The following is a 25,713-nucleotide window of genomic DNA, read 5'->3' on the forward strand; positions in this document are numbered from 1 at the left end:
ACCGGAAGTACAGATACACCGCTTCGCTGAATTCCTACCTCCCGGAAACAGGAAGTGTGATAAAGGCCTGTTCTCGTCCATTATTGGTCCTGTCGCCAGCGAACACATTTGGGGCCGGCATCACGGAGTCTCCATTCAGAATTGGATTTAGTTGAGGATTAGACTTAATCTGCGTCTGTAATACTGGCCCACAGATCTTACCAGAGCCACTTGAGTGCATACCTTTAAGATACCTTGTCACCATGGTAACAAGGAGGCTTGTGGGAAAATGCATTCTAAATGACAGACATTATACATTTTCCGAAGCAGGTCTGTTTCATTATCTTGCGGTCTCTTTTTAACATTGTTTAAATGCATATTGTGGCATTCCCTGCGATAGATTGGTGACCGGTCCAAGTATTTCCTACGTCTCATCCAATGCATGCTGGGATAGGCTCCAGCACGCCTTACGACCCTGACCAGGACAAAGAGGGTATTGACAACGGATGGATGTATGGATGGATATTATAGCATTAGCTTTTATTAAGGTGACAATGTGCTCGTCAGTGTAATTAATGCTCAGTATAACACAATGTGATGTAATGTGATGTCACCCTCACAGGCTACAGTCAGTCAGGTGTAAAAACGGCTTGTCCTGTCTTTAGCAGATAAACACCAGCCAGCTGCTTTCTGTTGTCATTCTTCTCCTTCTTTCCTCTCTCTTTCATTCATGTCTTTCATTCCCTAAGAGACTCCGGAGTGCCTGTCCCACTTTCCTTTGTGCGTGTCTGTGTGTGTGCGTGCATCATGTGTGTGTATGTATGTGTGTGCATGTGTGTTTGTGTGTGTGTATGTGTGTCCTTGCATGTCTGTGTGAGTGTGTACGTCTGTGTGAGTGTGAGTGTGTGTGTGTGTGTGTGCATTTGCATGTGTGTGTGTGTGTGTGTGTGTGTGTGTGTGTGTGTGAAAAACACAGCAGGAAGAGAGACATCTACAGTATGTGACATGGCAAGAGATTGAGCAACTCAACTGGAGTGGCACAGATGGGAATTATCTCTCTCTCTCTCTCTTTCTTTTTCTCTCTCTAGTTCTTTCTCTCTCTTTCTCTTTCTTTTCTCTCTCTCTCTGTCTCTTTCTCTTTCTCTCTCTCTCTCTCTCTCAAAGGAGAAGCACATTTTTCTGCGCTTCTCCTTTTTTCCTGCCTGACACAATCCCACAATCCCTCAGCGTGGAGCACAGTGTGCAGAAATGCGCCGCCCCCCCCAACACCCCCCACCCCTATGACTGTGCAGCGTTTCGTTTTGTTATCACTGCTCAGTTATTCAGCTCCAGATCAGGTGTTACTGTGGCCCCTGGGCTGTGGCCCCCAGACTCTGGGCCCCCTGACTCCTGACTCTCAGGGTCCGATGGAGTCAGACGTCCTCCCTCCGTGTGTTTGATCTGAGATATTTTTTTATTCTCTTCCCACCCTCTCACCCCTCCATCCTTTTTTGCCCTGTTTTTACTCTCCCCTCTCTTACTTTCCTTCTTCTCTGCATTGCACACTCCTCTGCTTCTCTCTTTCCCCGTTCATCCCCAATTCAAAATTTCTTCTATCGTTCTATCATCCGTCCCCTCTTCTTCCCATCCCTCTCTCTCATGCTCTGCGTCGCTTCCCCTCTATGTCTCTCCTCCTTTCTTTCTCAACCTTCCCCTTTCTATCTCTCACCCTCTCTCTCTGTCCTGCTCTCTCCTTCCTTCTCTCCCTCTTTCTTTTTTCTGTTTCCATCTATCTCTATCCCTCCTCCACTCTATCTCCCTCTGCCTCTCTCCCCTGTTTCTTTTTGTCTCTCCCTCTCCATCTATCTCTATCCCTCCTCCTCTCTATCTCCCTCTCCCTCTCTCCCCTGTTTCTTTTTGTCTCTCCCTCTCCACCTATCTCTATGCCTCCTCCACTCTATCTCCCTCTCCCTCTCTCCCCTGTTTCTTTTTGTCTCTCCCTCTCCATCTATCTCTATCCCTCCTCCTCTCTATCTCCCTCTCCCTCTCTCCCCTGTTTCTTTTTGTCTCTCCCTCTCCGTCTATCTCTATCCTCACCCCCCCCCCCCCCCCACACCCTCCCTGTAGGTGACCTTCACCAAGCGGAAGTTCGGCCTGATGAAGAAGGCGTACGAGCTGAGCGTGCTCTGCGACTGCGAGATCGCGCTCATCATCTTCAACCACTCCAACAAGCTGTTCCAGTACGCCAGCACCGACATGGACAAGGTGCTGCTCAAGTACACCGAGTACAACGAGCCGCACGAGAGCCGGACCAACGCCGACATCATCGAGGTAATGGGGCGGGGCCTGGGCGGGGTGGGCGTGGCCATTAGTAGGGTGGGCGGGGCCAGGTGTGGGGTGGGGTAAGTGGTATTGTGGGTGGGGCCAGGTTGGGGTGGGCGGTACCACGGGCAGAGTGGGCGGTGCCAGGGACGGGGGGGGCGGGGTCAGAGTCAGGGAGGGCTTGGCTATGGGGTGGGGCCTGGGTGCCCCTTGTGCGCTGAGAGGGAGGTTAAATTAGGCTTTTCTCATTTGGGTTTCTCCCCTTCTTTCCTGACTGGGGCGGGACCGGGTCGTCTGTGCCACTGCCGTGTTACTCTGGTAGGTTGGGGGCGTGGTCTGTGCTGAGAGTGATGTCCACAGGGGCATCTGTCATTGGCCCAGTTTCCAGTCTCTGCTTAAAATGGCAGAACGGCGCTCCCCGTGGATGCATCAGGCCCGTTCAGGGGGGGGCGGTACGCCACCGATACACCAGGGTTGAGTAGCTTTCACAAAAATCTTGGAAGACGTTTCCCTTGCAGGATTGGAATATGTTGAAACGCAATTTATTATCAATATATTACTTTTAACGCATTTGTTTACAGTATAAGGCAACATACAGATTATTGCTGATTTTACATGTTGCAATGTGTATATATTAATAACGTACTGATATATATTTCTTGCTGTATTCTCTAGAAAAGCGGCATATTTGCAGTATATTGCTGTAAGTTTGTTTCTGTAAGGGTTCCCCCTTATTCCTTTTAAACTGTCGCTGCTTACACAGAAACAGAAGCTCGCAGTCTCATGCTGCGAGCTGGTTTTCTCTCCCTCCCTCCCTCCCTCCCTCCCTCCATCCTTCCATCTCTCCCTCCCTCTCTCGCACACATGCAGAGAGTGTGGGCAGTCTGCTTCTCCTGTCAGAGTGTGTTAATCCACCTGACTGAGAGAGAGAGGGGGAGAAAGGGAGAGAAAGAGACAGAGAGAGGGAGAGGGAGCGAGAGCAAGAGAGAGAGGGGGAGAGCAAGAGAGAGAGAGAGAGCGAGAGGGAGAGGGGGAGCGAATGGGAACATGAGTGGGAGAAATGGAGAGGGAGTGAGAAGCGAGGGACAGGGGTAGATGGAAAGAAGGAGTGAGAGAGGGAGAGAGAGGGAGAGAGAGGGAGAGAGGAAGGGAAATAGAGTGTAGGGAACAGAGGATGGAAAGAGGGGAGAAATGGAAGATGGAGATTTTCCAAAGTGCCATTGGGCAGATCCAGGTGGTGTGTGTGTGCGGGACTGTAGGGCAGCGTGAGTGTTTAGCTTACAGTCGAGCGTGCTCAGTTTAGCTCTCTGCCGAGCATGCTCAGTTTAGCTCTCTGCCGAGCATGCTCAGTTTAGCTCTCTAATGAGCACGCTCAGTTCAGCTCATTGCCGAGCGCGCTCAGTTCAGCTCACTGCCGAGCGCGCTCAGTTCTGTGCACTGCCGAGCGTGCTCAGTTCTGTGCACTGCCGAGCGTGCTCAGTTCTGTGCACTGGAGTGCTGTGGCAAAGCTCCTGCCCCTTTGGTGGGCCATTGCTATCAAAGACGCAGAACTGCACGGTCAGGGACGTCAGCTGAGACAAGTGGCCTGAATGTGTGCTCTGCTGGGCAACTGTGCTAGACTACAACAGCCTTTCCTAGTCGCTGGCACAGTCTGTGTTCGGGTTTTTAAAGGGGTGAATTGTGGAAGGGCAAGTTTGTGTGTGTGTGTGTGTGTGCATGTGTGTGTGTGTGCGTGTGTGTGTGCGTGCGTAGGCGTGCGTGTGTTTGTCCTGTAATTTGTGCTGACACTTTGAGGAGATACAGTAATATTGTATATGAATGCATATGAGATGAGATTTCTATGGTAGATATTGAAACTCAGCCCTCACGGTCTCTTGCAGTGAGGTATAGACATCATCATAGAAGTATGGCAGCCCCCGCCCCGCCCCACCCCCCTCCACCCCCCACGCTCAGTCCCTGGTTGCCCCGGTGATTCTCTGCGGGGCTAAGCCTGCTGTGACAGATTCTACAGATGTCCCTAAGGCCTGTCATATCTCTCCCATTCCTAATCTGTCTCAGACACCAATGGGGGGGGGGGGGTTGGTCATGTGACCCATGGTTGCCTGGATACAGCCTCACCTTTCTCCTGCCGCTCGTAGTGCCACACATGGTGATCAGATCAGATCGGTGGCACTTTGCAGGAGTCATAGCGGAGATGCCCATTACCGTTAACATTACTGTCTGACCGCTCAGCCAAGGGACCAGGTCAATAGGAATGTGCTAGCTCCTAGCCTTAGGATGCATGGTGAACAATGCAGTAATTTGGTGGGGGGTTTTTTAGGGTGGCCTTGTGGTATTAGCAAGAGGAAGGGGAGGAGGTGAAAGATTTTGGAGGGTTCAGGTGCAGAAGATCCAGGAGGGATTTAGGTGGAGAAGATTCAGAAGCCTTCAGGTGCAGAAGATTTAGGAGGGATTCAGGTGCAGAAGATTCAGGAGGATTCAGGTGCAGAATATTCAGGAGGGATTCAGGTGCAGAAGATTCAGGAGGGATTCAGGTGCAGAAGATTCAGGAGGGATTCAGGTGCAGAAGATTCTGGAGGGATTCAGGTGCAGAAGATTCAGAAGGGATTCAGGTGCAGAAGATTCAGGAGGATTCAGATGCAGAAGATTCAGGACGTTTCAGGTACAGAAGATTCAGGAAGTTTTAGGTGCAGAATGGAATAAAAAGAGGGTGGGAGAGAGTGAGCAACAATTCCCTCTTTTTTATATAAAACTTGGCATTGTATTTAAATGTCATGTCAGTAAAGCATTCGTGAAATTAATTGTGACAGAGAGGAAGAGAGATGAATTGAGAGAATGTGAAAGAGGAAAAAAGAGGGAGACAGCATGTGGAGGGAAACAAAGGGAGAGAAAGAGGAGAGGAAGAGGGAGAGATAGACTGAGGAATAAAGAGTAGAGAGGTACAGGCAAAATATGAGAAGTGGAATGAAGGAGAGAAGAGAGGGATAGAAGGAGGGTGATAGAGGGCAGGCAGGCAGAGAGATGACAGGGAGGGGGAGGGAGTGGGTGGAGGAAGCACGCTGATGATTGGGTGAGACTGAAACGGGGGGGAGGGGCCAGAGAGAGAGAGCGGCCCAGCCAGTCGCTCTGCTGAGGATTCTTACCCTGGTAACACGAGAGAGGAGGAGGGAGAGAGAGAGAGGTGGGGGGAGATTGAGAGAGATAGAGAGAGGGGGGATTGAGAGAGAGAAAGAGAGAGAAGGGGGAGGGAGGGAGAGAGAGAGGTGGGGGAGATTGAGAGAGATAGAGAGAGGGGGGATTGAGAGAGAGAAAGAGAGAGAAGGGGGAGGGAGGGAGAGAGAGAGGTGGAGGAGATTGAGAGGGATAAAGAGGGGGGTTGAGAGAGAAAGAGAGAGAGGTGGGGGGAGATTGAGAGAGATAGAGAGAGGGGGATGATCAAGAGATAGAGAGATAGAGGCAGAGAGGGGTGGATCAAGTGAGATAGAGGGACAGGGCATGAGAAGAGACAGATAGATAGAGAGAGAGGCAAATTGGGAAAAGAGATAGAGAGAGAATGGAGAGAATAAAAGATGGAGAGAAAGGTAAAGGTGCCAGAAGAGAGGTGGAGACAGAGAAGGTGAGATGATTATAAGTATTACGATGAAGGGGGAGGGTTTGTGACATCTGCAGTGATGGGGGCCGCCATGAATCTGACAATAGCGATGGTTCCATCACACCCAACAGCTCATAAGGGGGTGACATTTTGTGGGGTTCTCTGCACCTCCGTTGCTTGAATCCAGGCTCCAGGGATTGGACAAATGGTGACGATTTGGGCTATTTTGGACAAAAATGATTGAAATGGACCCACCATACGTACCTTACCTACGAATCCATCTGTCAGTCATTCTTATTTCATAGGGACCCACTTTTATACAAAAAAAAAAAAAAGAAATCACAACCCAGCCACAATTAGAATATTCCATTACATTCTAATTAAATTAGGCAATTAGTCCGATGATAATCAGGCTGGCAAATTAAGAATGTACTTCATTAAGCTTGGTCAAATGGAAAAGAACTGATTGCAGTTTTGGAGAGAGAGAGATTCATCCCCTGACGATGCACGGGCTTTAACCGATCACATACCACCCACGGGATGATTCATAATCACACGCTCTTCAACTTTAAAAAGAAAGTTTGGAAAATATGCGTTCCTTTACCAAGTGAATTCCAGTGTGTTTCCCTTTTGAGTTATGCCAAAGACATGAAATAGATTCCTGTCCTCCCTGTTTAAAAGACAGAGAGAGAGAAGGGGGGATGTATGAAGGGTAAATGAATGAAGAGAGCACCAGAAAGAAGGATAGAGAGATGGAAAGTAGTGGGAGTGAGATAAAGATAGAGTGGGTATGACTAAGGGCGATGGTGTGCCTACCATAGCCTAGCCTAGCCGAGCGCAGACAAGACTACCACAGCCTAGCCTTGCTGAGTGCAGACAAGCCTAGCATAGCCTAGCCTACCTGAGCGTGGACAAGCCTACCATAGCCTTGCCTAGCCAAGCACAGACAAGCCTACCATAGCCTTGCCTAGCCAAGCACAGACAAGACTACCACAGCCTAGCCTTGCTGAGTGCAGACAAGCCTAGCATAGCCTAGCCTAGCTGAGCACAGACAAGCCTACCGTAACCTTGCCTAGCCGAGCACAGACAAACCTACCATAACCCAGCCTAACTTAGTGCAGAAAAGCCTACCACAGCCTAGCCTAGCCTAGCCGAGTGCAGACAAGCCTACTACAGCCTTGCTTAGCCGAGCACAGACAAGCCTACCATAGCCTAGCCTAGCCAAGCACAGACAAGCCTACCATAGCCTAGCCTAGCCAAGCACAGACAAGCCTACTATAGCCTAGCCTAGCCGAGCACAGACAAGCCTACCATAGCCTAGCCTAGCCAAGCACAGACAAGCCTACCATAGCCTAGCCTAGCTGAGCACAGACAAGCCTACTATAGCCTAGCCTAGCCGAGCACAGACAAGCCTACCATAGCCTAGCCTAGCCAAGCACAGACAAGCCTACCATAGCCTAGCCTAGCCGAGCACAGACAAGCCTACCATAGCCTAGCCTAGCCGAGCACAGACAAGCCTACCACAGCCTAGCCTAGCCAAGCACAGACAAGCCTACCATAGCCTAGCTTAGGCGAGCACTGACAAACCTACCATAACCCAGCCTAACTTAGTGCAGAAAAGCCTACCACGGCCTAGCCTAGCCTAGCCGAGTGCAGACAAGCCTACCATAGCCTAGCCTAGCCGAGTGCAGACAAGCCTACCACAGCCTAGCCTAACTAATGCTCAGACACTGTCTGAAAAGCACCACTAGCATGCGTGTGTGTGTGTGTGTGCGTGCTTTTTCTCTTGTGTGATGAGAAACAGTATTAGGCCCTGAAGCCAGCCTGGTGGTTTTTATGGCCGTGATCTGAGAGGATATTTTGCTAATATATATATATATATTTTTTTTTTTGGACAAGTTTTACCCATAATTAATGCTATGTGCCCTGGGGTTATATTGCTGATTTGTTGACAGTGCTCGCTGGACAGTTGACCTCCAGCACTGCGGTTAAAAAGATTACAAGCAAGAAAACGACAAACTGAACAAACTATTATGGAAAAGAAATATCCCCACTCCGGTTTCAGGTAAAAGGTAACCGCGAGGGCATTCTATAAGGTGACCCGAATCCCAGGAGGGCCAGACTCATAATGCAATGGGAACCTGCAGTAATGCGTGGCTGCCCTAACGTTCTATCCTGTTACTGAACGGTTGTTTGGAAAAGGTTAATCAAGTTACGTTACTTTCGGTTAAAAATCTCACGCTTGGAATCTTTGTCGGTTGTTTTCTTGATTCCATGCAGTCCTGTGGCGCTAAATCGTTCGAATGCAGTACGACGATGATGATGATGATGATGATGATGATGATTATGGTGGTGGCAGTGGCAGTGTTGTCAGTGGCACTTGCTAGTCGGGAAGGAAAATGAATTTGGAGGGAACGGGGCTTGATAACCGAACGGCCGTGTCACGTTGTCTGTCCTCTTCCTCTCCCTCCTCTCCCTCTTCGCCCGCCTTTGCGCGTCTCGACGCAGACGTTGCGAAAGAAGGGCTTCAACGGCTGCGACAGCCCCGAGCCGGACGGCGAGGACTCCATCGACCAGAGCCCCCTCAACGACGACAAGTTCCGCAAGACCAACGAGGACCTGGACATCCTCTTCAAGCGCTACGGAGTGAGTTGTCCTGCCCAACCCTCTCCTCTAACCTGCTCCTCTCTCTCTCTCTCTCTCTCTCTCTCTCTCTCTCTCCCCCTCCCTCGCTCTCGGGGGCGAAGGCTCTGAATAAGAAGGGGCACCGGGAGTGCGAGAGCCCCGAGGCGGAGGAGCCGCGCCCGGTCACGCCCTGCACCCAAGAGAAATACAAAAAGATCGACGAGGAGTTTGATAAAATGATGCTGAGCTATAGGCTGTCAGTGAGTACGGGAGCGCGGCTGCATCGGAGTGACAAGCTTTCTGCCCCCCCCCACCCCCCCATCTGCCAAAAAACAACAAACACTCACCCAACGTGTGCTACCGCTAACTCACATGAACCAATGCTGGTGTTTCCCATTGCTAAGCACTACGATTGGTTTGAGTCACTGAGTGTTTGTCTGACCATTTTGGGATTCAGGAAGGCTTAGTCAGGCCCCAACTCCCCCCCCCCCCCTCCTCACAAGATCCAGACTGAGAAAAGCATGGACTGTGATGGTTATCTGAAGCAGAAGCCGCTAATGCTAACGGGTTGAGTGCCTGCAGATGCTAATGGGCTAATCCTCCGTTGAGTGCAACAGATTCCAGATTCTAACTCTTAACTGGTTAAACACCTGTAGGGCACACCAGACTCAGAATGCAGCAGGCTCCCCTCGCTAACACTAACAGGCTAAGTGTCTGAAGATTACCAGGCTAATGCTAATTAGCTCGCCTTACCGCAGGGTACCTTCCAACGGTCTCCCCTGCAAACCACCTTTCTTTGGGCCTTTTTAAAGTGGTAAACAAACAGCATCTGTTTGTCTACCACTTAATTCATCCCCCTGGCCCGGCCCTGTGGACCATGTGATGTTGTGATTGGGCGTTGAATTTGCCCCTTGGAGAGAGACGCTATGACACGTGCACTCGTGTCATAATGCCCTTCTTCTGATTGGTTCCATCTGATCAGGTGACCTCTCGCCCCTCTCCCACAAAGTACAGCCGCCCTTTGTCCTCACAGGCTGTAGTCGGTGTAGTCCTCATAGCTGCCTGTCTATCATACATCATTCGCACAGCATGGGTTGATCCAGGATTTCTTTTGGTGTGGGGTTGGGGGGGGTGAGGGACACCTCCATATCAGCTTGGAAGTGGGGGGGGGGTGTGATATGTAGATAATTTTTTACTTCTGCCAGGTAATACACAAAAGACACAAAAGGTGTGAGGAAGTACACTACCCCCAGAAAGTAAACACCAATTAATCGCTGCGAGGATTCCACGTGTTACTAACATGCTCCATGATTGGTGGAGCTCCTCACTCACGTTTACCAGGAAATGTGACATCGCAGTTTTGTCGTCCGTGTGCTGTTATCTGTGAGAGTCCACACCACTAACTGTGGGAAAAGCTACATCTTTTGCCCACTGCAATGAGAGAGAAAACATTTTAAAAAGCTGTAGTCGTTGCCTCTGCCAAGAGCACATATTTTAGGCTTCATTACATTTACATGGAGGAATGCCTTCTTGAAGAAAAAAAAAAAAAAGATGTTTGTCGGTTTCGGAGAGCAAAATAACTAAACAAAAAAGAGCAACCCGTCATCTAGTCGAACGGAACTAATCGTTTGATCTCATGGTATGTTGTGAATTATATATGTCAGTGCGGCACCCACAAAGCCCGTAAGAGCTGGCGGGGGGCGGTGTGTGTTTTTGCTCAACAACCGTGACGGATACGCTTACAAGTGTAAAATTTCTCACATTTCCATATGAATAAACAGCCTGCACTCACAGTAGGATTTTGGGGGTGTGGGGGGAGGGGGGGGAGGGGTGGAGGGGGGGGGGGCGGTGCTGCTCTGGAGCTATAACCTTTTTACAGCTTTTCAAGAGCTCTGTCAAAGGTGAGGAGCACGGTCTTGCCCCCCCCTTGCGGAATTTGGAAGGGGGGGGCGGGGAAGCTCCCCCTCTAAGGCTTCTAGGACAGTGGGACAGAACAGTGGGACTCTTACAGGACTCTGGAGGGGGGTCCTGATGCTGGAGCATTCGGGCATTCCATACGGTGGTGGTGGTGGTTGGGTGGGGAGGGGGACGCTCTTGGCGGCTCATACAATGGAGGGCAGGCGTTTGGGGGATTGGGGGGGGGGGGTGGAGGAAACAGTCACAGTAGCTCTTCGGTTATAGCCATGAACATGCGTAGCATCTACAGAGCCACTGAAAACGTGCTTTAGATTCTTATTCATTTACGATGATAAGGTTCCTCCAAACAATGCTTCCCATTGGTCCAGCCATTAAGCCAATTATGAAGTCATTCCGTGAATCTGAGCGCCATCGAATGAGAGTGAGGCTTCCCGCGATTCTCCCCAGTTTCTTCGGACCCTTTCTGATTAACAGTGTGCTACATTTATCCTGACTGGTATAACTACAGACCGCGGAGCGTGCTTGGTGATGTCATCGTGCAGTTGGCTCTGTGTGTGCTGTGGTCCATGCTTGGTTTGTGCTGAGGTGCCAACGATAACTATGTTGTGCAAAACTGTAAATATTCAAATTTGAGTTTGAAATCAAGGCATAGTGCTAATGCAGTGAATCCGTGCTTGTGTATACATTTACGCTTGTGTATTGCTCTGGTTATGAGTGTATGTGTTAAATGTCTAAATGCAGGCCTACATTTTAAAAGCTCATTTAAAAATAACTTTAATAATTAACTTTAACTACAGTAGTGAGAGTTTTAATGACCAGCGCACTTTCCTCCAATGATAAAATATGATTAGCCAATCAGTGCTAATTAGAAAATGTTCAGTGTTTGGGCCAGAGTTAGAATACTCTGAAAAATTGATTTGTAGGTGTATCAAAAAAAAAAAAAAGTCTTCCGGCATAATTTCTGGTGAAGGATAGATTGGCCTATGTGTGTAGCTATGTGTGTGCAGATTTTTGGTCTTTTTGTAAAGTGGTCTTTGGGCAACAGTGTAATATAATGGGTAAGGAGCTGGTCTTGTAACCTAAAGTGTGTGTTCACTGTGTGCAGTCGTCCAGTGTGTGATTTTAAAACGACTGTTTCTCCGTCTAGATAAACAGCACATTGCTCTTTGAGAATCTAATTTGCGGGCGGTGTTAACCTATAATTGAGACGCGAGTCCTTGTGAAATGCATAGCCTGTTCTTCAGCCGGTCGGCCTACGTGCCTTTTGCGATTGTGCAGACAGTCTTGGGGGGAAGAAGCAATCCGCCGCTAGCGATCGATAGCCTGCGTCTGAGCGAATCACAGCGGCCATTGCAGGCGTTCGTTTTTCACCGGGGAAATGTCGTAATTGGAATTCCTGAGCAAACCCCCCCCCCCCCCCCCCCGAGCGGAATTTTAGCGAAGAAAGAAGGTCGGCGGCCGTTAGCGTTCCTGTTGAACGACGAAGCCGCGCCCCGCGTCGGCCGCTCGGCCCGTTTCGAATCGGGGGACTCTCAGGCTGAGGTTCTCCGAACCCGTTTTTCGTCGGACGGGCGAGAAAAAACAAGGACGAAACAGCCGCGAGGAACCGACTTTCGGCGAAGTGGGCCCCGTTCGGAGAGACACAGGCCTCGTCCGCTCCACGTGCTAAATATAGAGCCCCACTTTTTTTCTTTTTCTTTTTTTTTTTTGCGCGCGCGAAGGAACGAGCGGAAGCAGGTTGCCGTGCGAGCGAGCGGTTTTTCGTGCGCGATACGCCCGAGGTTCCTCGACGGTGACGGATCGCCCGTCGGCGAAAAAAAAATGCGAGCTCAGCGACTCCCGACGCGGCGGAGCTGAATCAGAGGTCCCGGCTCAGCACCCGTCTCGCTCCGGCCCGGCGAACAGTCCGCCGCGGTCGATTCTGCCCGGCGCCGGGCTTTCGCCTGCTGCACGGGAACCTGAGGCCGCGCCCCCTCCTTCCCCTCCCCCCCAATCCGAATAAAGGACATTGAGAGCCATTCGGAGGACGCGTGTGACAGAGTGACTTTGGGAAAACTTTGGGGATAATGTAGAGCGACAAGGGAGGCCACTGTCTGATTCATGAAGATTAGTGACCTTTTTTTAAATGAGCAGTTACTGGAGAGTGCCAGTACTTCTGAGCCCCCCGCCCCCCCCCACCGGAGGAGAACTATAATTAGGGGAAAAATCACTATCAGTGGAGAGCCGGGCTTCCTAACTGACACAGGCTACTGTGTATGAAATGTGTTCTGGCCTTTTAATCTGTTTCCCCCTTCCCTGTCTCAGATGCTCCAGCTTTATTTTCTTAACTCTTTAATGTGTAAGATGACAAGCACATGACTGGAATGTTCTCAACTGGACATTCTAATGCTGATGTCACAATCACTACTGGTAACTGAAAGCAGTGGAGTTCTAGAACACTGACTTTTTTTTTAAAGAAAAAACATTCCAAAAAACCTCAGAGGGTTAAAGGATGCTTCCAATTGGTTGTTATTCAGTTTGATATGAAGCAGCCTTGCATTACTACTGTGCTGTGCTGGCATGGGCTCTTGGGCCAGTCGTACACCTCTCACACCCTCCTGAGTAAGATGTGCTGCAGAATTTAAGCACGAGGTTGACGTTGTGCGATGAGGTGCACGATTCTGGACAAATGGCTGATTTAACCTGGAGTGATCATTTTGCGGGTGTGTTACGTTGGGCTGCTTGAAATGCAGAGCAAGAAAGCCTGCCTCGTGTGTGGCCGTGAGATGTGAAGATGGACGCGCTCGTGGGCGGGTTGTCGGACGGATGCAAGCAGACGTCTAACGCGCGCACCTGCCCCTCTCTCCACCCCTTTCCCCCTTTCAGTCGGCTGTCCCGCCCCCTACTTTCTCCATGCCCGTCACCGTCCCCGTGTCCAATCAGAGCGCGCTGCCGTTCAGCAACCCCGGCGGCACCCTGGTAACCACCTCCTTTGTGACATCGTCGCTCTCGGATCCCCGCCTCCTGTCGCCACAGCAACCGGCCCTCCAGAGGAACACGGTGTCTCCAGGGTTACCGCAGCGACCGGCCAGCGCAGGTGAGCAAAACGGCCGTGGTTGGTATGGCGACGCCTCTCTCCTGATTCGTGCGGTTCATCTCCAGCTTTATCAGAGAAGAGAACACAAAAACCAAGCATTTTTACCTCCAGATTTTACTGACTTGACCATCTCATTTGAATGTGTAAGACACTGCCTAAACTGACCAGTAAGAGCACTTACTCTCTCATCTCAGTTTGTATAAATGATGTTTCCATCTTCTTCCGTCCATCTCCTTGTCCTTGCTGTTCTTTTACATGCTTCGCTTCTCTGGAGTACAGTAGTGATGTCACCTTACTGCTAGCAAACAATGAGAAGCTCCTCCAATCATGGAGTACGTTGGTAACAACTAGTGTAACAACGAGCGCTGTGATTGGTGGATGTTTTCTGCTTACTTCCTGACAATTGCCAAAGGGATCCAAGTAGGATAGCCAGAAAGTGTCCACCTGTCATCATTCACTTTATTGTCATGGGTGTTAACAGCATGCTTTCTGATTGGTGGAGTTCCTCTTTGTTTTCTGCCTCTAATATAACATAAGCTAGGCAACTGCATTTGACAGGAAGTATGTCAGAGGCTGATTTTTGTTTGTGATTGAGTAGTTCTGAGTAGTTCGGAGTAGTTCTGAATAATCTTGAGTAATCACATGCTCTTTATGTACCCCCCCCCTTCCATCATAGGTGCACTTTTGGGAGGTGACCTCAACAACTCGAACGGGGGCTGTCCAAGTCCAGTAGGTGAGTGACCGTTACCAGGACGACCCGCGTACCCCGCAGCGGGCTGCGGAACGAGCGGTTAGCTGCGGACCCCAAAGCCAGCTCGGTCACGGACCGGCGCCTGCGTGACTGCGCACACCCCTGGCACCGCGTAGCCGCGTTAGCGAGGAGCCAGACTCGCCGGAGCGCGGTGTGTGGCGCTCCTGAACCGTCCGCCGCGCATCGCGGCCCGTTTCTTACCGCCAAAGCGCTTTCACCCGGGAGGCCCAACAGAGAACCGTCTCTTTTTTAACGATTTTTTCCTTTTTTGTTTTTCGTTCGTTGAGAAGCGGGTTTTGTGATCTTGCATCCGCAAACAACCGCATGACCCGTTCCCCTCACCCCCCCCCCACCCCCCTCCACACACGACTGCACTCTCCGTGCAAAACACCAGCGGCTGCAGCGGAAAGAACACACGCCGCTTCGTGGCTGTCTCCACGGCAACACGGCAACGCGCCGGCGCTTATGACGGACGGAGGGGACGGACGACCGGAGCGATCTTCCGGCTTGCGCAGGATCGGGCGTCCCGCCGTCAGGTTAACCGGGTCGGAGTACGCGAGCGTACGCACCTGAACACGCAGGGCTGGGGCCGCAGCGTGCCAGCGGAATAATCCGTCGCACCCCTGCAAACCTGCGTTAATGTCGTCAGAGTTCTGCGATCGGACCCGAAGGTCACTGACAACTGCAAAACACAGGTTCAATAAGGTACAATACTTATTTTGTACAGCTATTTCTAGCCAAGAACACAGTTCACACAGTGAACACTATTCTGACCTAACCTCTGCAAAGCCAACTAGGCAGAAGAACAAGCTACAATATTAGGACAAATACAAATGACCAAAAAGTGCTGGGATGGGAGAGCATGTAACGAGTGTCATGAAAGGGGGGAGGGGGGGGGGTTGGATTCAGAATGAAATATACAGAGTGGTGGTGGTTAGTCCAGGTATAGTCTGAAGCGATGAGTCTTCAGACCACGTTGGAAGATGGGTAGTGAGGGAGAGGTTTGAAAAGGAACCTCGATACGTAATCGCGCTATTTGTCTTTGCTTTCAAATGAAGGCCTGTTGAAAGTCTTCTCTTTTTCATTTTCTCTCTCTCTGTCTCTCTCTCTCTCTCCCTCTCTCTCTCTCTCTCTCTCTCTCCCCTGCTCTGCTGAGTTGTTTATGAGCTTGAATGCGGGTCCTGAGAGCCTCAGCTGTTGGGCAGGGAACAGGTGTGGCTGTATCCACGCAGAGGGAGGGAGGGAGGGCGGGAGGGAGGGAGGGAGGGAGCGAACGAGAGAAGCAGTGGGGTAGACATGAATGGTCTGGACTAACACCTCTACTCCCAACCCCCCACCCTCCCCCTCCTTTTTTACCCTCAGCTGTTGCCGCACATCTCTTTGCCCCCCCCCCCCCCCCCCACCCCTTTCCTCTCCCTCTCCTTAAAAGGCACCTGCGCTGCTTCTCAGGGAAATAACAACATGGCGGATGCCGTTCGGCTCCGCCTCCCGATGGCGGCGTTTCCGCGTCTGATCCGAGGAGAGTTCGCTCTTCTCCCCCGTCAGAGGGGGACGCGGTCGAGCGTGCAGGAGGCCCAGGCTCAGATCATCGTTCCTCTTAACTTCGGCTCGCGGTCCTCTGTTGTTTGTTCTTTCTTCTCAAAAGCACAGTTTTGACGAGTACCCGCACCTATCAGAGCACACTCGATGAGCAGAACAATCGATCACATGTTTTTAAGCCAAAGTTATGGACAAATGTTGATTGAATCCAGTCCATAAACTTGAGCTGGGATTCAGTCAATATCTGTCCTTAATTTGTCCCAATTACAGTGTGATGAGTTCAGAAATCACTAGAACAAACTTTCCAAACTGAGTTTGTAGAAAAAAACGGTGTAATGCTCATTTTTTACTGGTAAAAGTTATGGACAGGTGTTTATTAAATACGGGCTTTAGTCTTTCTTTTTTATTTTCGAGGAGCGCCCGCGGGTGGCCTTGAAACGAGAACTAAAAGCTGCCGGGCCGTGTGTTTCGGCGAACGGTCGTGCGAGTCTCGCGGACGTACGCGGCGATGTTTGTTCTGCGACCTCGCTGCTCGCTTCCATGGTCGCCGTCTCGAAAAAAAAAACCCGACGAGAACGTTTTCAGAGCGGCGGCTTTGAGGGGCATGCTGGGAGATTCACGGGCCTTCCTCGGCCTCCGCTTCCTGTCCCGCGAGGTCAGACGGGTGGCCTGGCGGCCTTCTCTCGCGCACACACACACACACACAGGCTCCTCGGCAAGCCCACTTACACCCACAAGCGCTCGGAAAAAAAAGTAGCCGAGGAATCGGTGGAGGATCCGGGCAAATTGAAGGAGTTCCTTCGTTATGGTTACGAACGGTTCCCTTTTGCCCGGGAGAAGCCCAAGTGAAATCGGCTGAATGTCGCGTTATTGTCCTTTCTCTGGGGAAACCTGTCCTGAAGTAAATGGACTGCATTTATATAGCGCTTTTATCCAAAGCGCTTTACAATTGATGCCTCTCATTCACCAGAGCAGTTAGGGGTTAGGTGTCTTGCTCAGGGGACACTTCGACACGCCCAGGGCGGGGATCGAACCGGCAACCCTCCGACTGCCAGACAACCGCTCTTACCTCCTGAGCTATGTCGCCCCTATGAAGTTCAACCGTACGTAGATAAATACGTGACTGAAAATTCAGGAGAGGACTTGTCGGACTACCGAAGGGCCTACAGATGTGACCGGCCAGCCCGAACGGGTGTTTCTAAACGAGAAGCGAGCGATTGGCGGGACAGGGGTGAGCTCTCGGGCTCGCAGGGGGGTACAGGAGCTCGCGAATCGGGGTCGGTCGCTGCGGAAACCTGGCGATACCTGTTGGAGGCGGAGATGAAAGGGGCCACCCCCCTCAACCCCCCCCCCCCGCCCCGTTCCCTCAGCCCCGCCCCTCAGCTGCCAGCTGTCCAGCTCAGGCCTTCGCCACGGGAATGTCGCCATTAAAGTCACCCCCTCATTCCGGCCATTCCTGGCAGCCCCTCGCCTGGCCTGGGGACGGGAGAGAGAGAGAGAGAGAGGGAGAGAGAGAGGGAGAGAGAGAGAGAGGGGCTCTGATACACCCACCATAGCCAGCACACGTAACATTACACCACATTACAGCCAGTGACACGCACACACAAACAAACACACACACGCACACACACAAACATACACATGCACACACACAAACATACCCACACACATAAACACATACACACACACACAAACACGCCCACACATACATACGCTTGCACACAAACACACACACAAACATATGCAGACACACACACACACACACACACACAAACGCACACACGTACACATATACACACACACCTTAAAAAACCTACAGACCAGTCCTGGTCCTGGCGAACCTCATGCCCTGCTGTGTTCAGTTCCTCCTTAAAAAACCTACAGACCAGTCCTGGTCCTGGCGAACCTCATGCTCTGCTGTGTTCAGTTCCTCCTTAAAAAAAGCTGCCAGACCCGGTGAAGCAGGTGGTCTGACCCGCCCGTGTAATCACCTGCTCTCACCGATCGATTGAGTGCCGCGCGACAGAACAGACTGTGAAAGCGGCGAACCCCCTGTGGCTCTCCTGGACCCGGGTTCGAGAGCCCTGCGCTGTCGCATCCTGTGTACCCTGCACAGCTGAGCGCCGTGATTTCAGCTTTGAGCAGGGAAGTTTTATTATTTAAACGACAGCAACTCGAAGATGTGCTGCTGGCATACGTGGGGTACGTTTGTGACAGTGTTGGGTGTGTGCTGTGTGTGGTCGGGTTCTTGTTGCGCATGGTTGCTAGGCTCCTCAGATGGCTCCGTGATTAATGTGAGCTGATGTCATCACGTCTGACCAGCTGAGCGGGTCTGTCCGTCCGTCCGTCTGTCTGTCCGTCGCACACCGAGGGGTGAAGCCAATCAGGTGTGTCCGTCAATCATGTCGGCCGGTCGTTGTGTAAACAGTCAACTCTCCCTCCTGCCTTCCCTACCAAACATCTCCCTCTCTCTCTTTCTCTCTCTCAACTTCAATTTCAGTTGACTTCATTGGCAGGACAATTACAGTCATATTGGCAAAGCAACACATGTAATACGCAGAAACATGGAGACCACATATACAACATGCAACAAGTATGACCCGCAGCACTATAATAAGAAGAGGAGGAAGAAGAGGAAGAATCATAAACACACTCTCTCTCTCTCTCTCTCTCTCTCTCTCTGTGTTTGTGTATGTCTCTCTCTCTCTCTGTGTTTGTGTAGGTCTCTCTCTCTCTCTCTCTCTCTCTCTCTCTCTCTGTTTGTGTAGGTCTCTCTCTCTCTCTCTCTCTCTCTCTCTCTCTGTGTGTGTGTATGTCTCTCTTTCCTCCGCCTCTCTCAGCCGCTGTGGTCTGTTCTTGTGTTCGTCTCTGGCGCTGAGGCCCGCGTGCGTCCGTTGGCTTCGCGCGCGGCTGCGTTTTCGGGCCCGGCGGGGTGTTCCCTCCGCTCGCAGGATTCCTCCCCCCCCCGATACCGGGAAGCGTCCCAAGGACGGGGGCCTTACCGCCCTGGCCAAGGAGGAGGAGGGGGGGGGGGGGGCACATGTCCCGAACCTGACTCACCTCCTAATAATACACCCTTATCTGAAGGGCCCGCCCTGGCTGAGGGCCACGGAAAAGGGCCTGTGCGTCACGCTCACAGGCGGCCGCCGCCGCCATCGCGGAGCGAGAGGGCGTGAAGATTTACGCTGTAGCACAGCCGCGGCGAGCTGCCGCACGCGTGTACACGCGTGTACACGTACGCGTGTGTGGGATCAGTTACAGATCTACCTGCCAAAAAGTGTTTGTGAAAATCTGTGTGTGTGTGTATGAAATATATAATTGATTTTTTTTTTTTGTTTTTTTCTGATTATTTTCAGCAAACGGGTACATTAGTGCCAGGGCCTCTCCGGGGCTCCTGTCTGTCTCCAACGGCAACAGCCTGGGGAAAGTAGTTCCGGCCAAGTCTCCGCCCCCTCCCAGCCCTCAGATGGCCAACAGCCGCAAGCCGGAACTCCGGGTCATCACCTCACAGAGCGGCAAGAGCCTGATGCAGCTGGTGAGAGAGGGAGGGAGGGAGGGAGGGAGGGAGAGGGGGAGGGAGGGAGGGAGGGAGAGGGAGAGGGAGGGAGGGAGGGAGGGAGAGATAGAGAGAGAGAGGGAGAGGGAGAGATAGAAGGAGGGAGGGAGAGAGGGAGAGGGAGGGAGGGGGGGAGAGATAGAAGGAGGGAGGGAGGGAGAGATAGAGAGGGAGAGAGAAGGAGGGAGGGAGAGAGGGGGATAGAGAGAGACAGAGGGATGGGGGAGGGAGGGCGAGAGATGGAGGGAGGGAGAGATAGAAACTGAGAGGGAGGGAGGGGGAGAGAGAAAGGGAGGAAGGAAGGGAGAGAAAGTTAGAGAGAGACAGTGAGAGTGAGACAGACGGAGAGACAGAGAGAGAGAGATAGACAGACAGAGATGGAGAGAGACACGGAGCGAGACTGAGAGGGAGAGGTGCTGGGCCTTTTGGGTTCTGTGTAAAGTGTGTGTGTGTGGGGGGGGGGGGGGGGGGAGTGGTGCACATTTGTTACATGAATACCACACTGCGTCTAACTCCAGTTAGAAGAAAGAAAACGAGCTTGCCTGTTTTTTTAGTTTTAATTATAAGTAACATTTTTTTCTTATTTTGGTTGTGAGTGTCAAGCCATATACAGCCATTTACAAAGAAAATGTTTTTTCTACTTTTGCAATGGATTTACGTAGATGGACGTGGTTATTTGATTGATATGCTTGTTATGGTGTTAGTCTTTTTTTCCTGCCAGATTCTTTCTCCTTTTAGGGTCTTGCTTTACTGAGCATCTCTCCATCCTATCCCTAATAGCACATTTTAAATATCTGTAAAAATGTACATGACACTGTTCTTCTGACTCCAGAGACCTGGAGTATCAAGGTCTTCTGGTCATTGAGAAATTGTGGTGATGAAACAAAACCGGTGGATTCGATTTAAATGAGCCCCATATGTTGTAATGGTTTTGTTACTTCTTCCTTGATGGAAAGTGGTATTCAATCAAAAACAAACTTTTGGGGATGAATCGGGCATCATATTGCAATGAAACCTCCCTGGATTCAACTCCCTGGAGTTCCCAGCCGCCAAAACAGCCTGACCAAGAAAATAAATCAAAAAAACTTACCTTTTTACACGGTGTGAGATTTGCCTTGAATACGATGGCTGTTTTGATTGAATACAGGAGAAAATGTGGTGGGGTGGAGGTGGGTGGGGTGGGGAGATTGAGGGTCCTCTGATCAGAGGTCTGCTGGTAATGAGATATAACCCCCCCTTTCTCACCCCCCCCCCCCCCCCCGACAGACCGACGAGGAGCTGGAGTTGGTGAGCGAGGTGAATGGCCTCTCTTGACTTGTTGTGTGTTCATCGTGGCCGTTGTCTTGGTCTCCATCTTCATCGTTAGTTAGTGCTCATCGTCCATGCGTGTTAGTGGCGCGGTCGCCATGGTTGCGCCCCCCCCCCCCCCCCCATCACCCCTCCCCTCCCCAGTTTCCCACCCGCTGACATCTCTTCAGGGAGGCGACCGGTGAGCAGCTCACCGGATCCAGATTTGGATTATCGCAGAATAGCCAGTCGTACGATGTCAGTCAGTGCTCTGCACTCTGAGAGATCAAGGTACAGTGGAGGTACATTTTTGTTCTCTGGGGAACAAATTTGCCAAATGTACCCTGCGAGTGCAGCAGTGTTCTATATCTACTTAGACAAGCAAAAACAGTAGAAAGGAGTTGTATTGCTGGCTTGGGGGTACTGTTGTATGTACCTATAGGGTATATGCCCAGGGATGTGCCCAGTGACAAGCGTTTGTAGCACTTTTTCAGACCTTATATTCTGAGGTTGTACACACCGGACAGCAGCATATGTGTGTGTGTGTGTGTGTGTGTGTGTACTGTACATGCACACAGTGCTGCCGCATCCTGTCTGTAATATACACACTGTGCATAGTGCCCCATCTTAGCGTATGGCCAGGGTTTGAAATCTCAAATAGCCCCCTCCACCCCCAACCGCTCCCCCCCCCCCGAACCCCCCACCCCAAATGAAACTCTGCTTCAGGCCTCCTGAAGCTCAGGGGTGCCTCTCTTGGCGGTAAATCCAACCAGGATTCGGGGTGAGCTCCACAGTGCGTGAGCTGTGCTAGCCGCCACAGCAGCAGGCCGCTAACCAAAGGCCTGAGCGCTGAGAAACGGCTTCGCCTCAGAGCGCTGTGCTAGCCGCCACAGCAGCAGACCGCTAGCTAAAGGCCTGAGCGCTGAGAAAGCTTCCGCCTCAGAGCGCTGTGCTAGCCGCCATGCTACAGCCACGTAACCATGGCGCCGCGTGTGTTCGGAGAGCAAGCGCGCGCAGGGCAGGGTGTATGCGTGTGTAGGTGTGTCTCTGTGCGTACGTGTGTGCATGCGCCCATACGTGTGCCAGCGTGTTGGGTGGCGTTTCGGCGCTGTTCCCGTGCCCGCCCCATTTGGGCACGTCGCCCCCCCCCTCCCTCGGCCGTGCGCCGCGAAGCTCGCGGTAAACGTGCGCGAGCGCGATGCCATGGCAACTGCAGGCGCAGCTTTCGTAGCGTCGGTGGACCGCATGAGCCCTGCTTGAACACACCATATGGGTCGTACCATTACGCACACCATGATGGGGGGGGGATTCATTACCTTCACATTGCCGTGTGTTTTAGGGGTTATTTACATTTAACACATTGTTGACAGTTTTCTTCCTCGATGGCTGTAAGTTTGCATTAGCTGTTTATTTAACGTCACACGCCTGTGTACTGGGCAAGATAATTATGTGGATTCTTTGTGTAGCCAAACCACAACCTAAACTTGGGTTTATGCCCACTGTACATTAAGTCATTAGGGATAAAGTGGTTGCTACTTGGTAGTCACTAATTAGCATAAGTGTAGTCTTACTGCAAGCCAGTGAGTGAGTGCTGTGTAAACACAACAGTAATGTGGTTTCATTATTGGAGACCGGTTCTCTGGGTTAGGATTTCGGGTTAACCCTTTCAGGTGTGAGGTCACAAATATGTGATTGGAATGTTCTTAACTGAACATTCTAATGCGGATGTCACAATCACTAACTGGTAACTGAATACAACTGAGTTCTAGAACACTGACTTAGAATTTTGAAAAATAAAACTACAGTTTAACTTAAAATATCATCAAATCTGTGCTCCTCTTTCATTTCTCTGCCGTTATACACTTACTTAATTGAGAAAAGAGTTGTGCTTTCCTGTGATTGTGCGACAGTCAGTGACAGGTTTTTCCCTGGTGATGTCAGCACACGAGCGAGTTAAACTGCATCTAGAAAAGATTTTGAATGCGCGTTTGACCCCGGGCCTGCTGAAAGCTCGCGGGCAGCTGCAGGGGTGTTTTTAAACGCTTTTAGACGCTTTCTTCTCACGCTCTCTATCGCCCGGTGCTCTTCCATGCGCTGGACTCACAGAGATGAGGGGAGTTCTGACTCAGCGTTTTACAGAGCGCTGGAGCCCGGGTTACGCAATGAGAGCTGTGTGATCAGAGAGAGGCTCTGCCTGGTCCTCATCAGTGTCTCCCTTACACACTCTCACACTCTCACACTCACTCACACTCTCACACTCTCACACTCACACTCTCATACTCACACACTCACACACTCTCACACACACTCACACACACTCTCACACACACTCACACACACTCACACACACTCTCACACACTCTCACACTCACACTCACACACTCTCACACACTCACACTCACACACTCTCACACTCACACTCACTCACTCTCACACTCACACACTCTCACTCTCACACTCACACTCACACTCACACACTCTCACACTCACACTTTCACACACACTCACACACTCATGCAAGCACGCACTCACACTCTCACACTCACACTCACACACTCTCACACTCACACTCTCACACTCACCCACACTCTCACACTCGCACTCACACTCACACACTCACATATTCACACACTCTCACACTCACACTCACACACTCTCACACTCACACTCACGCACTCTCACACTCACACTCACGCACTCTCACACTCACACTCACCCACACTCTCACACTTTCACGTGCACTCTCACACTTTCACACACACACTCTCACACTCACACACTCTCACACTCACACTCACACACTCTCACACTCACACTTTCACGCACACTCACACACTCACACTTTCACACTCACACACACTCACACTTTCACACACACTCACGCAAGCACGCCCTCACACTCTCACACTTTCACACTCACACACACTCACACTTTCACACACACTCTCACACTCACATTTACACACATACACACATACACACACACTTTCACACACACTCACACTCACGCTTTCACACACACACACACACACTCACACACACACACTTCACGCACAATCACACACGCATACACACACACACATACACACACACGCACATACATGCAAACACACACACACACACACCATCACACACACATACACACACACTTTCACACACACACACACACACACACTCACACACACGCACGCACAATCACACACACAAACACACACACACACACACACACACACATACACACACACACACACACACACACGCATGCACACACAGGCACGCATGCTGCAGCCCTGATGGTGGTGTAATTCTCCTGGATCTCATCTGTCTACACGAGGCACGACAAAGCAAAGACAGGATTAAGACTCATTCGTTTCAGTGACAACTATTACAAGTTCCCGTTGATTTTATGCATTTTATTTATTTATTTTTGCATCCATATAAATGCAGTGCATTTTAACAGTGTGAAAGATCTGCTGCGTATGAGCATGGCCTGGTCTCTCACAGATGGATTTTCACAGAGCTGTGCACGATGTGGCCTGTGGTTTTGATCATGTGAGCATGTGACTCAGCAGCTACTGTGTGGCCAGTGATGTCAGCGCACTTCCTCTCTCACACAGCGCTGTTAACACCTCTGCCTCTCTCTTTCTTTCTCTCTTTCAATTTGTCTCCCTCCCTCTCTCTTTCATTTTTCTCTCCCTATACCTGTCCTTATCTCTCCATCTTTTCTCCTGTCTCTTTCCCCCATTTCCTTCTCTACCTTATCTCCTATTCTCTTTTTCTCCCTCCATCTATTTATCATCTTTCCATCTCTCTCCTCTCTCCCTCTCTCTGTCTATCTCTCTCACTATTTCTCTCTCATCTCTCTCATTTCTCTCCTCTCTCTCCCTCATCTCTCTCCATCTCTCTCTCTGTCTGTCTGTCTCCCTATTTTTCTCTTTATCTCTCTTCTTTTTTTCCCAGAGTGCTCAGCGGTTGGCCGTCCCTCAGGTGGCACAGTCGCTCACCACGCCGGTGGTCTCCGTGACGACGCCGAGCCTCCTGACGCAGGGGCTGCCCTTCTCCGCCATGCCGACCGCCTACAACACAGGTGAGGGCTCGGCGGCCATCTTTGTCCTCTTCAGGGGGGGTCCGTCTGCGGACGTTTGCGCAGGCGCGCGCAGCTCTGACGTCCCAAAACGCCGCGCTGCTTTTGTCTTACCTCCGTCAGTTCAGAGGCTAAATGTGTCTCGTGCTGATTTCACCTCTCACCCTGTTTTAATTTGTTTTTGTTTTTTTTGCCCTCCAGACTATCAGTTGACGAGCGCGGACATAACGGCCCTCCAGGCTTTCGCGTCGCCGGGCGCCCTGTCGCTAGGCAACGTGTCCTCATGGCAACCGCAGCAGCAGCAGCAGCAGCAGCAGCAACAGCAGCATCAGCAGTCTGTTTCCCAGCAACAGTCACAACAGCAACAGCAGCAGCAGCAACAGCAGCAGCTCAGCCTGGCATCGCTCAGCAACTTGGTGTAAGTCATGTGCCCCGTCTCGTATCACAACACCCCCACCCCCCCCTTGTGGCAGTCCTCCAGTACTGCGCATTTAATCACTCCCATCCACTGCACTTCCATGTGAAACACATGGAAAGATTTCCCTTTCGTGTTCCTTTCCTTTTTTATTCATGGGTAGGATCGCCCAACATCAGTGAACTCATTAACCCATGGCACATTTTCCACAACCTCTCACCTGGACCATTTGGTGTGTTTTTCTTCTCAAAGCGATAAATAAATAATTAGCATAATTAATAAATAGTCATTCGTAATAAAATGCCCCTGCTCCGCGATTATTCTCAGATTTTGCTTGAATGTTGCGAGCCGGAGGGAGGAGCTTTGCCTTCTCCAGTTTGTAAGCCTGTAGCCTGCGTTCCTTCTCACAGCCACCAGGTGGAGACATTTCCCCCTTTGTCTTGGGCCCACATCTGCGTGAATGCAGCATTCCGGAGTCAGCGTGTCCCCTTTTATCTGCACTGCTGTCCTGTAACGCAAGCCTCTGGAAGCTCACATACACAGGAGTCTGGCCCCGTACCCACTGGTGATAGGCGGGGCCGATGGGCGTGT

General features: G+C 51.1%; 1 protein-coding gene across 12 annotated transcripts in view; it reads left to right on the forward strand.

Moving 5' to 3' along the window:
• Positions 1-25,713, forward strand: part of LOC118233172 (myocyte-specific enhancer factor 2D homolog) — a 65,401-nt gene that overhangs the window by 36,286 nt on the left and 3,402 nt on the right. For 6 of the 12 annotated variants that reach the window (XM_035428561.1, XM_035428564.1, XM_035428567.1 and 3 more), the window contains exons 3-10: positions 2,086-2,289; positions 8,381-8,518; positions 13,280-13,490; positions 14,167-14,223; positions 19,137-19,315; positions 20,603-20,632; positions 24,584-24,710; positions 24,909-25,125. In XM_035428561.1, coding sequence (XP_035284452.1) covers positions 2,086-2,289; positions 8,381-8,518; positions 13,280-13,490; positions 14,167-14,223; positions 19,137-19,315; positions 20,603-20,632; positions 24,584-24,710; positions 24,909-25,125 — 1,163 coding nt within the window. Of the gene's footprint in view, positions 1-2,085; positions 2,290-8,380; positions 8,519-8,619; positions 8,758-13,279; positions 13,491-14,166; positions 14,224-19,136; positions 19,316-20,602; positions 20,633-24,583; positions 24,711-24,908; positions 25,126-25,713 lie in introns of all 12 variants that reach the window. The other 6 variants (XM_035428563.1, XM_035428565.1, XM_035428570.1 and 3 more) reach the window with 3 other exon arrangements.

This window comes from Anguilla anguilla, chromosome 8 (assembly GCF_013347855.1).
Source record: "Anguilla anguilla isolate fAngAng1 chromosome 8, fAngAng1.pri, whole genome shotgun sequence".
Classification (NCBI taxonomy): domain Eukaryota; kingdom Metazoa; phylum Chordata; class Actinopteri; order Anguilliformes; family Anguillidae; genus Anguilla; species Anguilla anguilla.